Here is a 14,442-nt window from a genome sequence, read left to right on the forward strand (position 1 = left end):
CACAGCGAAACAGCCACGTAAACGTACAGAGCCCTCCCCGCTAGCTTCCTCTGCTCTCTGCTCTTATATAGCTGCAAAACACAGACGTCCCCATGATGCTACACTCGTTTACCAGGTATTACATACGCAACTAACTCAGTCTGTCAGACATATGTGTTTTGTTTAGGTTGGCTAATAGCTTTACCTTGAGTTGTGGGTGTGCTAAGCAGCTAACGTTAGCTGTTAGCTCCCTAGTCCGCTAACGTTAGCTGGAAGGAGATGCTGGTGAACATGCTAATGTGGTTAGCTGCTAACAGTGGCTAGCGTGCTAACTTAGCTATCTGGCTAGCTTTCCTCTAATGCAAACCAGCCGCTCGTATCCTTTTAATGTTATAAGAAAACGGTCGATATCGACGAACTTGTAGGCCATGAGCCAAGTGTTCGGTTGACTTTGATGAAAATAAACCCACTTATTAACATTACTCCTGAGCTAACGACCCACCGCTAATAAGGTTTAGCCAGCTAGCCCTCTGCCAGACCGTCGTCGTGGTGTATTACCGTTATGTTACTTCATTAAATCCGGTAGTAGCTAATGTTAACCACCGGAGTTTGGGTTGAAGCTATGAAAGCTTTTCCACTACTGCGGTGAAAACAAGCTTCCTCTCAACGCCCCGTCGTTCAGTGTGTGGAGCTGTCCGTGGTCCTAACACAGCCGACCACACACCCACCGACAGGTACCTTGGTAATGCTGCTCGGAGTAGCAGAGGCTCTTAAACACTTTCATTGTGCCACCGACATTTAAATGTAGTGTGCCCCAGCGACCCAACCTCATGTATGTATAACTAACCAACATAAAGTCTGTGTTTGTCTGTTGTCATTAAGGTATAGCCTTGATTTAAAACCTCATGTACAGGACTAAAGTACATTAGCGTGTTCCGTTTTCAATCTAACATTACAAAGCTGTGAGTGAGATTGCTAACTAACCAACTGTAAGAGAAAAAGTCTCACTGTTCTGCAGGCGTGAAAACACCTCTGGAGTAAACCGCACCTCACATGTGCTCTCCCTTTTCAAAACACTTTCTTCTGAAGTTTTCTGCTTTGTTCTGAAAGGAACTCCCTCACCATTCCCTTGTACGCTTGGATGTGTTGCATGTGGGTGTCGAATAATTTATTGACTTCAGAGCCTTCTTTACCTACAAAGCATCCTGCGTCTGCTTCTTGCAAGTGCTGTGACAACGCCATATAAAAGATATTCGTCTTTGTATTGATGTTAGACACAACCACGGGTTGAAGTATGCTTGGTTGGGGACACTTTGACTCAAGGACAAGAGTGCCAAGATCATATGGATGTTGAGGAAATGTCAGAATTGCAAAACACATGTAGGGTACATGTGAAAAAGCACATAAGCAATATTAGCAGATAACAGTGAATGTAAGATTACAATATAAATATACATAGTAAGATATTATGGTGGGACTCACCCATAATGGGGTGTAAATAATAGGGTTGCTGCACATTTATTGCTAAAATGCTAAGATAAACTATTGAATATTTCATGCTGGTTAATAAGAGAATGAGCTGTGTGACTGCTCAAGCCTTTTTGAGTGAGCAATACAGTAAGGTTAGCAGTTATTGCAGCTTCACAATAATTGGTATTATCCATACAGAAAAATAAACAGTGCCTGTCTGTTTTGCAGGGCTTCAGTGAGATTGCCAGAGCTGTAAGATGTCGATGGTGTTGTTCGCCTCCGTGGTTCGGGTCGGGGACGGCCTTCCTCTCTCTGCATCCACTGACTATGAGCAGGACAAAGAGCTTCAGGAAACCAAGAAGCATCTCAAAGGTCTCTCCAAGAAACTCAGCCAGTTCCCTGACCGCTGCACACTGAAGACTGGACCTTATAATGTCAAGTAGGTCATCTAGGATTTGAAATTGCCAATGTTTGTAAATTTTAAAGGGACCCTTTACTTCCAAACCATGCATTAATTAAACACCCATTATAAACCAAGTATATCAAATACCCTGTTAAATGCAGATAACTGTTTGTACGTGCTAGATAACATCAGTGTTTGTGTGACTACTGAATTCATTCACTTAACATATTTTCAATTCATGGTAGTTTCATAGGTCAGTTTAGAGATATAACTTTAGAAATTTAGATAATTTTCTATTGACACCCATGGGTGATTAAACAATCTACTGCTGACAGCTTTCCTGCCCTTCACTTGACCCCCCCCAACACAACCTTAATGGAAAACTTCTTTTTAATTTGAGTGATTTGCCAGCTAGGCCTTCATTTGAGGTGTCAGAATCCTTCTAAAAGCCCCGCTGGTGCTTCGGGAAATGCTTTGAAACTCTCTCAAGCACTATTTGTTAAGAGCTAATTAGTCTTATTAAGACAGAGAACATGAGTTCAAAAGAAACTCAGAATTGGCTATTAATGAGCCAACTACACTATAGTCTCCCCTGATAAGAGTCTCTTTAATCAATGGGAGCCTGAAGCGTCTGAAGAAGAGAAGGTCAGAATGAGGCAGGTAGTGTTTAAAGTCACAGGTTAATCTATTATGTAATATACTGGGCCCTTTAGAGGCTCTTGTTATGTTTATTTCTGTGTTGTGATGCAGGAGGAGATTATTTGTATCACTTTGCATGAAAATAACTCTGTTGTAAACTGTATTATATCTGACTTTATTATGTTTATTTGGACATTTATAAGGATTTAGAATATAATGTCTCTCATAGGATTTAGGGACTTTCCACTGCTTTACATTTTATTGTATTTTAACATATTCATCCATCAGCAGTAATACTGGAGGACCAAATTTATTTTATCTTTTACTTAACAGTGAGTTTGTGATTTTCTGATCTCACAGGGCTTCAGACTAAGCGTTTACACTGGTGCACCTAACTGCTTCATTTACGTGCACCAGGACGTGATTTAGGTGCACCTACTAATACATTGTAACTCATTATGTAAATGACAAACATTTGAATTAAGTGATACATCAGATTAAATGAGTTAGACTTCTTGTTAAGTAAAGGCTAGGATTTGTGGTTGCTGTTTGTAAACGCATGATATGAAGTTGAAGTTGGAGAGAGAGAGAGCGAGAGTGAGTGTGAGCAGTGGTGGTTGAGTGACCAGGAGGAGAGGGATTGCCATTAAACAAAGCAGTGAATCAGAGAATTAAAAAGTTATTTTCTGAGTTTTACAGCAGTTATGTTAGAAATAAACATGGTAACACCTACGCAAAACAGTCGAAGCCAGGCTTCATCCTGTCTGCTGTGCTTGCATCTGTGCAGCACTATTTGTTACAGCTCTACAGAATGTTCCCCTCAGAAATGCTGCAGGAAGGGGGGGCTGATCTGCCAGCCACGCACCAGCTGTTGTATTAGATCTGCTGAATTTTAGGTGCACCATTGTGACCAATGAACATGTTTGGTTGTACTTGACAGATTTTTGGTCAGATGTGCCGAATCCAATTCATGATTCTTGTAATCAATATTAGAGCTCTGCATGGTCAGGCACCTGCATCAGTGAACTCATCCTGCCCTGTATCACTAGTAGGTGTCTGAGGTCTTCTGATCAAGACTTGATGGATGTTCCTCCCTGCAGGTGTAAAACTAAAGGAGACTGTACCTTTTTGAAGTTGTGGCTCCTACATTTTGAAATTCATTCCCTTTGACTGTTTGAATCTGGTTTCTTCTGTCTTTTATACTGAAGCACTTTGTGATGTCAGCTCTTGAAAGCTGTTGTCTAAATGAACTTTACTTACTTACTGCAGGTGTGATATTTAAGAGACACTCATATCAGTAATGACACAACCAACTTGATGTTGTGTGTACTAACTGTGAAGGGAGATTTGGTGTTTTTCCACCCGCCTCTCTTTGATATTTGTGCATTAGTCAGTTTGATTTCTCAGGCGCTGCAGCTACACAGTGACATACTGTTATCAGATTCAAACTCATTCTCCAGTTGTCTTCTTTTATGCTTTTTTTGTTTGTTTGTTTTTTCTGGCCACATGATAATCATCACATCACTCTTTTGTTCGTTGACATTTATGTTCCACATCAATTTAGATGTTGCTGTGATAACCGGCTTTCCCCTCAATTGTGCTCCGAGCTATTCAGATAATGTAGAAGTTTTTGTATCTGGGGAATTTAATTTGTGCTCTGTGTATCAATTAACACCGCAGGGCCAAAAGATGGAGTGTCTGCCTAGGTGCATGCAAATGTGAATATGGTATGGTCTTTAATTAGCGGTGAACATGTACGTTTTAGGCACAAATGTGCTGAAATAATGTTTTGTTCTGAGCAGCTGCCTGCAGAATCAGAAATGCCATTGTGTTTTTTTTTTTCTATAATCTGCACTGTATTTAGCTTGGTGTCCTAATTACAGTTTCCCAGTTTTTCTGTCAAAAGAAAAGGGTACAGTGCATGGAAAGCAATAATGTTTGTGTACGTGTGTGTGTATTTCAGTTTCACTAGTGCACTGGGTGTTGGATACCTGATGGTGTGCACTGCAAACTATCCCAATGTGCTGGCCTTCTGCTTCCTGGACGAGCTACAGAAGGAGTTTATCGTCACATACGACCCCAAGCGAATCAGCAATGCTGTGCGGCCATACTCCTTCATTGAATTTGGTGAGCTCCATGCAATTACAAGGGCAAGGGTAATAATAATAGAGGGATAAGATTCATCACGAAATAAGAAGGTGCACCCAATTTCTCTTAGAAAATTAGCTTCATGTTAATGAATGTTCTAATTCATGCTTTTTGTAGACTACAAATTGTTGCTTAACTTCCCATTATTGATATATATATATATATATATATATATATATATATATATTCCCTCTTACTGTATGTATTTAAAACACTGAACTGAACAAGGTATATTCTCCAGAGCTCAACAAAAGGTATTCTGGGAAATGTAACTGTAGCAAATGTAAAAAAGGCAGGTTTAGAGAAAGTGGTTGCACTAAAATATGAGAAACAACAAATAATTACAAAATGATTTTATGTAATTATCTAAAAAAACATTACAGTGTATCCTGCATCATTATTGCCATTTTTGATTAATCTCTGTAATATTTTCATGATTTATGTAATAATTGTTTAGTCTGTAAAATGTCCATTACGAGATCTCAAAGGCCCAGTGACCATCAAACGTTAGACAAACAATCTGAAACCCTTTTGTGATGATATGAAAACAGGGAAAAACAGCCAATCTTAAAACCAGAGAATGTTTGGCATATGAACTTTATAAATGATTTAAACGATTAATCAATCATCATCATCAGTCCATTAATTAATCAATCATTTTACAGATAATCCACAGTACCAAAGACTGAAATCTTGTTTTAACCCAGACAGAACGTCCCGCTCTCACATACAAATGATCTGTTTATCTCCCTCGTTTTGCCCCCTGTGTTATTCACCACCTTGTTGTTGTGCTCACTGTCATCCATCAGACACCTTCATCCAGAAGACCAAACAGCGCTACAACAGCCCACGTTCTCTGTCCACCAAGATCAACCTGGCTGACATGCAGACAGAGATCAAGCTGCGACCGCCCTACCAGCTCTCCCCTGAGGACCTGCGGGCTATCAATGGATTCTCAGTGCACACACCCTCTAAATACAAGGGCATAGGTAGGACATGAGCTTCTGTCACACACACATATACACACCGCATACATAACCCATCCAGCTATCAAAGAGGTGTGTTATTGTAATAGACTACCTACCTAATTTCCCCTCTGGGGATCAATATATAAAAGCGCTATCTCATCTCATCTTCCTCTCATTACTTGCCACTATTAACACTCGTAGCACTGGTCTTTGTAGGACCATGACATAGAAAGGTCACTGGTAATTTCCACAGAATTCTGGGTCCTTTACAACACCAGTGAAGGAATAATACTGGGTGCACCGTTGCCCCTGTCAGTTTCTTCATTCGACTTTTTGAGCTGTTTGGGATTTTAAAGCAGTCCATGTTAAACCTGTAAACTCTTCCACGTGCTTGTTATATTGTTTAAAGGTGCATTTTTAGTAGTTTAGTTTTTTTTTTTAAATCTCCTGTTTCTGCATTGTAGTGCATCAGCAAGAATCTTTTTGAATTACACTTTATTTTACTTGAATTGGTTGATAGATCACTTACAGTATCACATGAAAGAAATCTATCTTTCTGTAGACAGATATCTTGCTGAAATAACTTACTTTCACATCAAACTAAAAAATAACATTTCATTTTGAATTGTAAAGAGTTGGTGAAAATATTATTAAAAACAATACCAGAATGTATTTAAAGAATACCCTTTGCAGCACAAAATACTCTTATTTCAACATTTATTGTTTTAATAATACTTTTTAAGGAGCTAATTTTGGGATGTCTCCGTGTTTTTTTGACTTTCAATAACGTGTAATATTTTTGGACCATGGAGTGAACAGTGTGTTCCTGCCTACTTTTGGAAGATTGGCAACATCAAATCTGGATGAATATCAGTCTAACCTAAAATTTTCTTCTTTAATAAACTCCAGGGGCCAGACACATAAAACTGAGACATTCACGACTAAAATTGTATGTCAAAAACAAAGGCAGAAATATGCATACGCATTCTTATAGTCAGGTCTATGAAGCTGTGCCCCTGGTTCTGTTTTATACATCTCAATCATTGAGGAACTAGGGGACTGGGGAACTTAAGTCTCTTCACCTCTGCCATGTCTGCAGAGGTTGCTGGCTTTGGTTCTGGCACAACACCGGCTCCACTTCCCATCTGCATTCCCTGCTGGCTCCCCCTTCCCCCAGGCCGGAATCCTTCTCTTCCCGACTGTCAAAAGCTCCTTTGCTAGTGGAGTAAATATACCAACTCTCTCCTGGTGCTTTTAGCTCCCAGTCCAGGCAGCACAGACTGTGATAACTACCTTAGAGGGTAATTTACTTGAGCAAGGTGGGGCAGCTGAAGGACATTAGAGGGAAAACCAGAAAACATTTTCTCCATAAAATATGATCCAGTTTCACCAAAATCAGTGACATAGCTCGTGGTGTGTGATTACTGCCGTAAAGCGTGGGGATGACAGAGTCACCATTCACCCCATTACAAGTCAGTTTAGCATAAAAAATATATTTAAGCTGTTATTTTAAGGTAGAAAAGTTACATAATGAGGCTTTAAACAACTGTTTGCATGTCGATACTGCTGCCCACTCCACCACTCAGTAGACCTGTCAAGATATAATGAGTGGTAGACCTGAGATGAATGGCAAAGAAGGGCAACTTCACTGACTGTGTTGCATCAGCTAAGTTCTCCAACTGCGGCAGAACAGCTCTGATTATGGGTTTTTATAGCACTCATAACATTAATTAATCTCATGTACCTGTAAACCTTCATCCTGGAATATCTCAGTCAACGTTATTAAACATCAGAAATGAACATTAGTGTTTAATCCATAAAGTCCATATTCAAACAGACTTTGCAATGTGATTGATTGCATGAGTCTGTTTCAGTTTTAGTCTGATTCATGATAAAATGAAAAGAACATTAATTAGGGGATATAATGACTATAATGTAAATAAAAAGGATGATGAATTTGTCACTCAAAGAATTAAAATTAGGTTTATAAATGCGCCTTTTATTGGCATTTTACAGAGCGCTGTGTAGACTGAAAAAATGGCACTGAAGAAGGCAAACCACCTAAACTAATAATGTTTTACTATAAGGTTACAACTATTACATGATGTGTATGTAGTGTTTATACATCTAGTCCCAGGGTATTTTTTTGTTAAAATCTGTAGAAAAGTAAAACAAGTCTTAAGGATACTCTATGCCTGGTGGTCTGATATGCTTTGCTCAGTCAAACAGCTCCACTTGCTCCCTTCCCCTCACTTGCTCCAGAAAACAACCCTCCTGTACGCACCGTCACACCTCAGCTGCCCCAAGCTAAATGATGCCACCTTGGGTCACTTACAGCGGTTGTGTTCCCCCTGACATCCTCTTCAGGGCAGCTCTCCACGCTTTGTTCACTCTCTGTTGGTTGCCCTTGCCAGTCTCTGTTTTCTGAGAACATAAATCATTTTGTCCCGGAGGATGAAGTATGCTAATCTGATAATAGTGACGCATCACTCCTTTTACCTTGCCAGAATATTTTGGACAATGTATGCTTGGCTTATCATTTCTATTCAAGGATTTTTCCTTTTATCCTTCATTTTATAGTTTTTTATTACTAGTTACATTAATAAATTGCATATGTTTTGCTATCTACTTTGAAGCTCTTTTTTTCCTAAGGCTGTTGTATCTCATTTATCAAGGCAGATTGTGCTGAGTTTGTAATACCATGTCCTTTCTCTCTTCCAGCTCCCACGCAGATGTTGGAGCCAGTGACTCTCCCTGGCATAGTGTCCTGTGTGCTCAGTGTCCTCTGTGGAGGCCTGAACCTGCTGAGAGGAGTCCACGCAATAGAGAGCATACTACAGGTAAGGACATATAGGAGAGAACATTCAAACAGATTCTGTTTCTCTAAAAGTGAAATTCTGGATTCACACAACCTGGCTCTTATTTTCATAGTTTCAGCTGTTGGTCGTATTGGTAATAACAAAGTTAAGCAAATCCCTAAGATCTGGGAAAGCGGTGACAATGCTAAAAAGAAGCCAGCCGGGGCACGAAACAAAAGCAGACACATCAGACAGGTTTCAAACTAGTTTCCAGGTTAGTGAAAATGATCTGGAAGTGCACGTTCATCAGTTTACAAACTGACATCCTTGCTCCTCATGGGCTTCCTGTATTACTGTGGTTGTTTGTACACACTTTTCTTATGTAACAAAGAGTTATCACTGACATTATTCAATCTCTCACTTTCGGTTTTACCTCCAAATAAAGTGGCTTAGATATTATAATGTAATATCTGGTGTCTAGTTAATAATGTAATAGTTATCATAACCAATAGACCTAATGGCAAAACTGCCAAAATAAGATCCAAATTATTAGCATCCATTAACCTTGATTTTTCTTTGAGAAAGGTTTGTAGAATTCATTTAACTGTGGTTCATCACAGTGTCAGTCTGCCATATGCCATTAATTCTGTTCCTTGAAACTGTAAATGTCACATCATATTCTATTAAACTAGATAAGTCTAAATGAAAATGAATTTTCTTGTCATATTGGTTTCATGATGCTTTGTCTAGACATGGATGACTAGTGCTAAAAAAAACCAAAACCTTTTTTCTTGTCTGCAGAATGACGATGAAGACTTTAATTACGTGATTGCCTTCTTCCTCGGCACAGCAGCCTGTCTGTATCAGGTAAGTGATAGTCTGCGGTAAGAGCAGCCCATCACTGGCTGACTGGCTGACTAACAGCCCTGCACTTTACAGCTCAGCAGCTTGTCAGCTAGACTAACATTAGCAAAAGCTCAATGCCTTTTACCCCACTACCTTCTCTAAAACATTTTCATCAGCTGCTTTTGTGCTGCCTTGATATTAAATGGAGCACCACAAATTGATTGACTGATGGTGGGAACAAAGTTATCAGATGGGGTTTCTGACTTACTGAGCAGACTTATTGTCCCGTGGAGGACATTAATGATGAAAACATGTCATACAAAGTGTGCAGCATTTAAATTCTTCTCTGTTCTCCTACTTTCAGTGCTACCTGTTTGCCTACTTCTCTGTGTGGAGGAACAGTAAGTCCTTCCTGGCGTTTGCACTCATCTGTCTGTCCAACATGTATCTGTATGAACTGAGAAACATGTGGCAGATCCTCTTCCATGTGGCAGTGGGGGCCTTCATGACTCTGCAGATCAAACTGAGGCAACCGCTGGGAAAAGCGCCAGACTACAACGTCTGACAAAAACTTCAAACACAAAGGACTACTGGACGATGTCTTGCACGTGCCCTGGAAATGCAGCGGAGACGGTCCTGACCCGCCTGGGGACAAAGAAAAAAGCCCAAATCCTTCCAGTTCAGAAAGAGAAACCAAAAAATGTGCAGCACCACAGTAGTCCCTGTCACTTTATCCCAGCACCAGTGCACAGTGACAGATCTCAGTGTGGACTTGGAGGAAACAGCCACGGCCCCAATCATTCATGGAGCTTATTGGATGGATTTTCGGAGTTGTCTACTCTGCACCATTGTCTGTTTAAGATATTTACTTTTACTCCTTTTAAATGCAGCCATAGTTTAGCTCAGAGTCCTGCATATGTGCAGTTTTTCATATCCATACTCTTCCTGCACCTGTAAAGCTACAGTAAGCATAAGAACCAACCTGTTACAGATAACACTCAACCCCAACAAATACAAAGGCCACACATTCACCTTGTTTAAAGCGCTCTAGTTGTTACTAGGAATTTATCACACATATAAGATCCCTTTCATTACCAACAAATTCATGCTTTTTTAATACCTTACTGAGTTTGTTATATGGGACTAGTTGTTGGTATGCTTTACTTTGCACACCTCAGGCATGCTGCCTAGACTCAGCAGGGTGGCCAAGAGAGCAATGGCATCGTTTGGGTCTATCAATTTTTTTGTTTTATTTTAGAAATTAAGTGAAACTTATCATATACAGTACACCATTTTGTATCAACACAAACCAGCTGCACAATAACTTTGCTGGAATTAAAATGCTGCCTAAAATTAGCATAATTAGTAAATATTTAAATCAGGACATATCTGGTCATAGTGTAAGTAACCAAGATTAAAATGCAACACACATCAACCATGTCACGTAGAATGGGTCAGCTGACATGCATAACTCACAACAATGTACAATATATTGATTTGTGCGAATGTGGTCAAAATTTCTGCTTTTCTGGAGAGCTATGTGAACCAACCTGTAAAATATGACAGTGGCGTATTCTGAGGAGTCACTGGATCACAGGGTTACATAGAAAACAATGGATGCAGTGTATGTTGCCCTTTAAGAGTTTGACCAGAAATTTGATGACAGTTGTCTGTATTTGACAGTCTTTGATACTCGAGCTACAGACACATTTCTGGTTGTACTCAATTATTATTGAGGTTCAATACACAGCCCTGTTATTTCATTGAGTTTGGTCAACAAGCCTGCAAAGGCTAAACAGATGTTCAACAGCATATAGCTGAAATTCAACATATTAATCACTGTCTTTTAAAATTAGACTTTTAAAAACTTAATAACTGCTTAAGGAACATAAAAACACTGCGAGACTGTACATCTCCCATTCACATCAGTTAATTTATGTGTTTGTGTTTTGTTTTTTTTACCTGTTAGATGCATTTTTTTGCACATGTACCGGTGTGAACCTGACCCAGTGCAGGACTCTGGTTTAGGTCTTGGTTTAAAACTATGCAATGCTGCCTTGTGTGTGTGTGTGTGTGGCCCTCATCCTGTATTCAGGAGCCATTGATTTGCAGATAATTGTCATTTTGACAGTCCATTTTGCTATTTATTTACTGACTGATTGTTCCAAGACATGTGGTCAATGAACATTTATGCAGATTTTATTGCTTTAATTTGTTGTTTTATGATTGCTTCAATTTTTTTAAACGCAGACTGGCGGCCTGTTGTCACAAAGTAACTCCTGCTCCAGTAGACACAAACAGCCTGTTAGCATTCATACCCTCCTTCCTCGCCCACGCAGCCTCAAGCATATGCCAGTGTCAAGTGACTATGTTAATAAACAGGTCTGTGTTGGCAGCAGTAAAGATAGGTGGCTGTGTTGTGGCGGCCAGAGGCAGTCCGCATCATCTGAGCCGCCTCGGGGGTGCTTTTCCTCCCACCAAGCCCCTTCGGTTCAGACACGGTTGCGCCCGCCACTTTTGAAGACAGAAACTCAGTCTCTCACTCTCTGCCTTTTGTAATGGATATTAGCTCAGTGTTCACATTTAACACAATTACAGTCAGGAGATGCCACATTAGGCAGTGTGAGATTTGTTAAGGAAATTATGGGAAGATTTCCTGGTCTCCTGCGCCATCCCAACAAATAATAGAAAACAAATGGAGAAGGGTAGAGAATTGAGTCATGCCTTTATTGTTCATTGTTCATGAGTAGCTCAACAGTTGTGCCAAGATTGTCATAAAAACTATTCTCTCTCTTACTGGAAGAAGTTAGAAGCAAAAATGAAAAGGAGTACAGCCACGCAGCTCCACTCCATGTCCATCTGGCATCTGCACTACAGATCTGTCGGGGGACCACTGCAACACTTCAGCCTCGTATGATTCCTCACTGCGCTCTCTGGATGTTCCCTGCTTTCCAACAGCGGTGCCACACCTACATGACCTAATCGCTCTTTTCACAATATGGCTCGGATTCGATTGGACCTGAATCCAGCTTCCCTGGCTCGGATTGTTTGTGTTCACATTCTCCTCTTCCACAGCAGTTACAGTAAACGTGTAGTGTGGGTGTGTGTAAAATAGGAACAGTGAAATTCAAGGCTTTAATACTGGTTTATCCAAGTATGGAAAACGAATGTGATCATTTCCAGGTCATTAAAACTTGGGAACGAACTGCTGAAAACGTATTATATGTGATAATTCTTAACATTTTAATTAGTTTTATTTCACACAAGCTTTTGAAAGTCCCTCTGTCAGGATCAGAATATAGAAAATGTTTGAAAAAATATTAAATTGCGAAAGAATGGATTTGATTTGAAATGAAAACTGTGTCGGAACACTGGATTTAAAGCATATTTGAGACCAGAAATGTTTTGTCCATTTTCTGTTGCACATGAAGGCACATTGATTCATCATAACGTGCTCTGGTCCTCTTCAGTCAACTTGAAACATATCTACTCTTGTATTAGGACTCATTGTCTCGGAGCTCAGCTATGGAACATTGAACATTAAACAAATCTGAGACATTACCATTACAGTGATATCCATTCTTCAACAAAAAATGAATGCAGTCTTTTTATTATAGCACTGCTGGGGCTTAATGAGGCATTCGATGAGATCTGATGCATGTTGCTGTAATTATGAAAAAGATTAGAAGATTCAAAGTACCCTGTGATAAGGAAGATATTGGATCCAAAGCCGTTATAATTTAAAGGAAACATTTACCTAACCTTGAAAGCTGGAGCCTCCAGCATATGGTAAATGAGCACTCGCGTTCCAACTGCTAAATATAGTGAAACTGCTGAGTTTTGTTTAATTTCCTCCCCCCAAAGTTGTTTTTTTCTTATCTCTCTGGAGCAACAACAAGCAACAGATTGCCTCGTGATTCAAAGGCAGCTGAAACACTTTTCAGGCACTTTTAAGTAATGGCACAAGAGGTATTATGAATACGATGATTATAATTGATGTTTTTTTGTGGGTGCCTCATTATGAGGAACAGCAATTTCCTCCAGATGTAGTTTAGTGGAGCAGGGATATATTTTTTCCTGAGCAGGAAGTATGTGGATTTTAATGACAAATGGGTACTGCAGGTATAAATTGCAGACTACTTGAAGCACAATTTAAAGCCATCGTGCTTCAAGTGAATGTCAGTGGTGGTAATGTTTTTGTAGCAAAGCTCACACAGTCAGTGGGCTCACAGGTTGGCTGTTCAAAAAAGGTCAAAATCATTAAGTCTGAGGCTCCGAGGAATTTGTTTGCTCCAACATTCCCCTGAGAAAAGTCAGGAAAACACTACTGTGGTAACTGCCTGCAGTACTGTGGCCTTTTATTGCATTAATGACCATTCAAATCCTTAAATTATATCTAAAGATGTTCAATCTAAATTGAGTCAAACGCTGCTACTTAAATGCATATCAGGAGTTATTAAATTAACTAATAACCAATAACCTAATTTGTTCTTATTTGATCTAATGGCCAGTGATTTCACTTCTGTATAAATATAGATATTAAAGCTGTAATGGATGAAGTAACACTCAGGGTGCTAATCAGCAGATTAGCATTTTGCTTCCATCTCTTCTGTCATATATAAACAGTAATCATGATGAAAAAAAGAGAGAAAGGGGCCCATATTTTAAGCAAGAGATGTAGTGCTGCTGCCATCTGTTGGTGAGCGTTGAGAACATGTAAAAAAAAATCTAATTTTCAGCACAATGCCAGCTGAGGGGTTTTAAACAATGTTGCATAAGAAAGCTTTAAAGGGTGGGTAGATTTTTATTGAGAGCATCTTACTTCCTATAGACACTATTGTATATGGCCAAAGGTATGTGGGTGTTTGTTGAGCTGGTCTTACAGAAACATTAAAGGCATTGTCATGTTAAAAAGGGTCTTCCAAACCTTTAATATACAGTCGGAAGTAACAACATAGACTAATATATTTTGTGCTGCAGGATAAAGATTTACTGCAACTGGAACTAAGGGGCCCTTGCTCCAGCCATAGGGCGTCCATGTACTTTTGGCCATATCGTGTATGCCTGAAGTCTTGTTCTTCATACAGAACCTTTAGCTTTGGTACTATACGAGTATGCTGAGACGACACAAAGTAAACTGGCATTCATCTTAAAATCATTAGTGAGCTGACAACACAGGCACAAAAGAATC

At 39.6% G+C, this 14,442-nt stretch overlaps 1 protein-coding gene across 2 annotated transcripts; it reads left to right on the plus strand.

Moving 5' to 3' along the window:
• On the plus strand, window positions 1-12,812 carry sec22a (SEC22 homolog A, vesicle trafficking protein). Of its 2 annotated transcripts, XM_051404323.1 has the most exons (8): window positions 1-115; window positions 1,678-1,888; window positions 4,455-4,618; window positions 5,449-5,628; window positions 8,329-8,447; window positions 8,539-8,679; window positions 9,207-9,272; window positions 9,616-12,812. In XM_051404323.1, exons 2-8 carry the CDS (start codon window positions 1,707-1,709, stop codon window positions 9,814-9,816), a joined length of 1,053 nt encoding a protein of 350 aa, XP_051260283.1. In that variant the 5' UTR covers window positions 1-115; window positions 1,678-1,706; the 3' UTR covers window positions 9,817-12,812. The 2 variants fall into 2 exon arrangements, with proteins under 2 accessions (XP_051260283.1, XP_051260284.1); XM_051404324.1 differs by lacking the exon at window positions 8,539-8,679.
• The last annotated feature ends 1,630 nt before the right edge of the window (window positions 12,813-14,442 follow it).

The sequence above is a fragment of the Dicentrarchus labrax genome, unplaced genomic scaffold (genome assembly GCF_905237075.1).
Source record: "Dicentrarchus labrax unplaced genomic scaffold, dlabrax2021, whole genome shotgun sequence".
In the NCBI taxonomy this organism is placed as follows: domain Eukaryota; kingdom Metazoa; phylum Chordata; class Actinopteri; family Moronidae; genus Dicentrarchus; species Dicentrarchus labrax.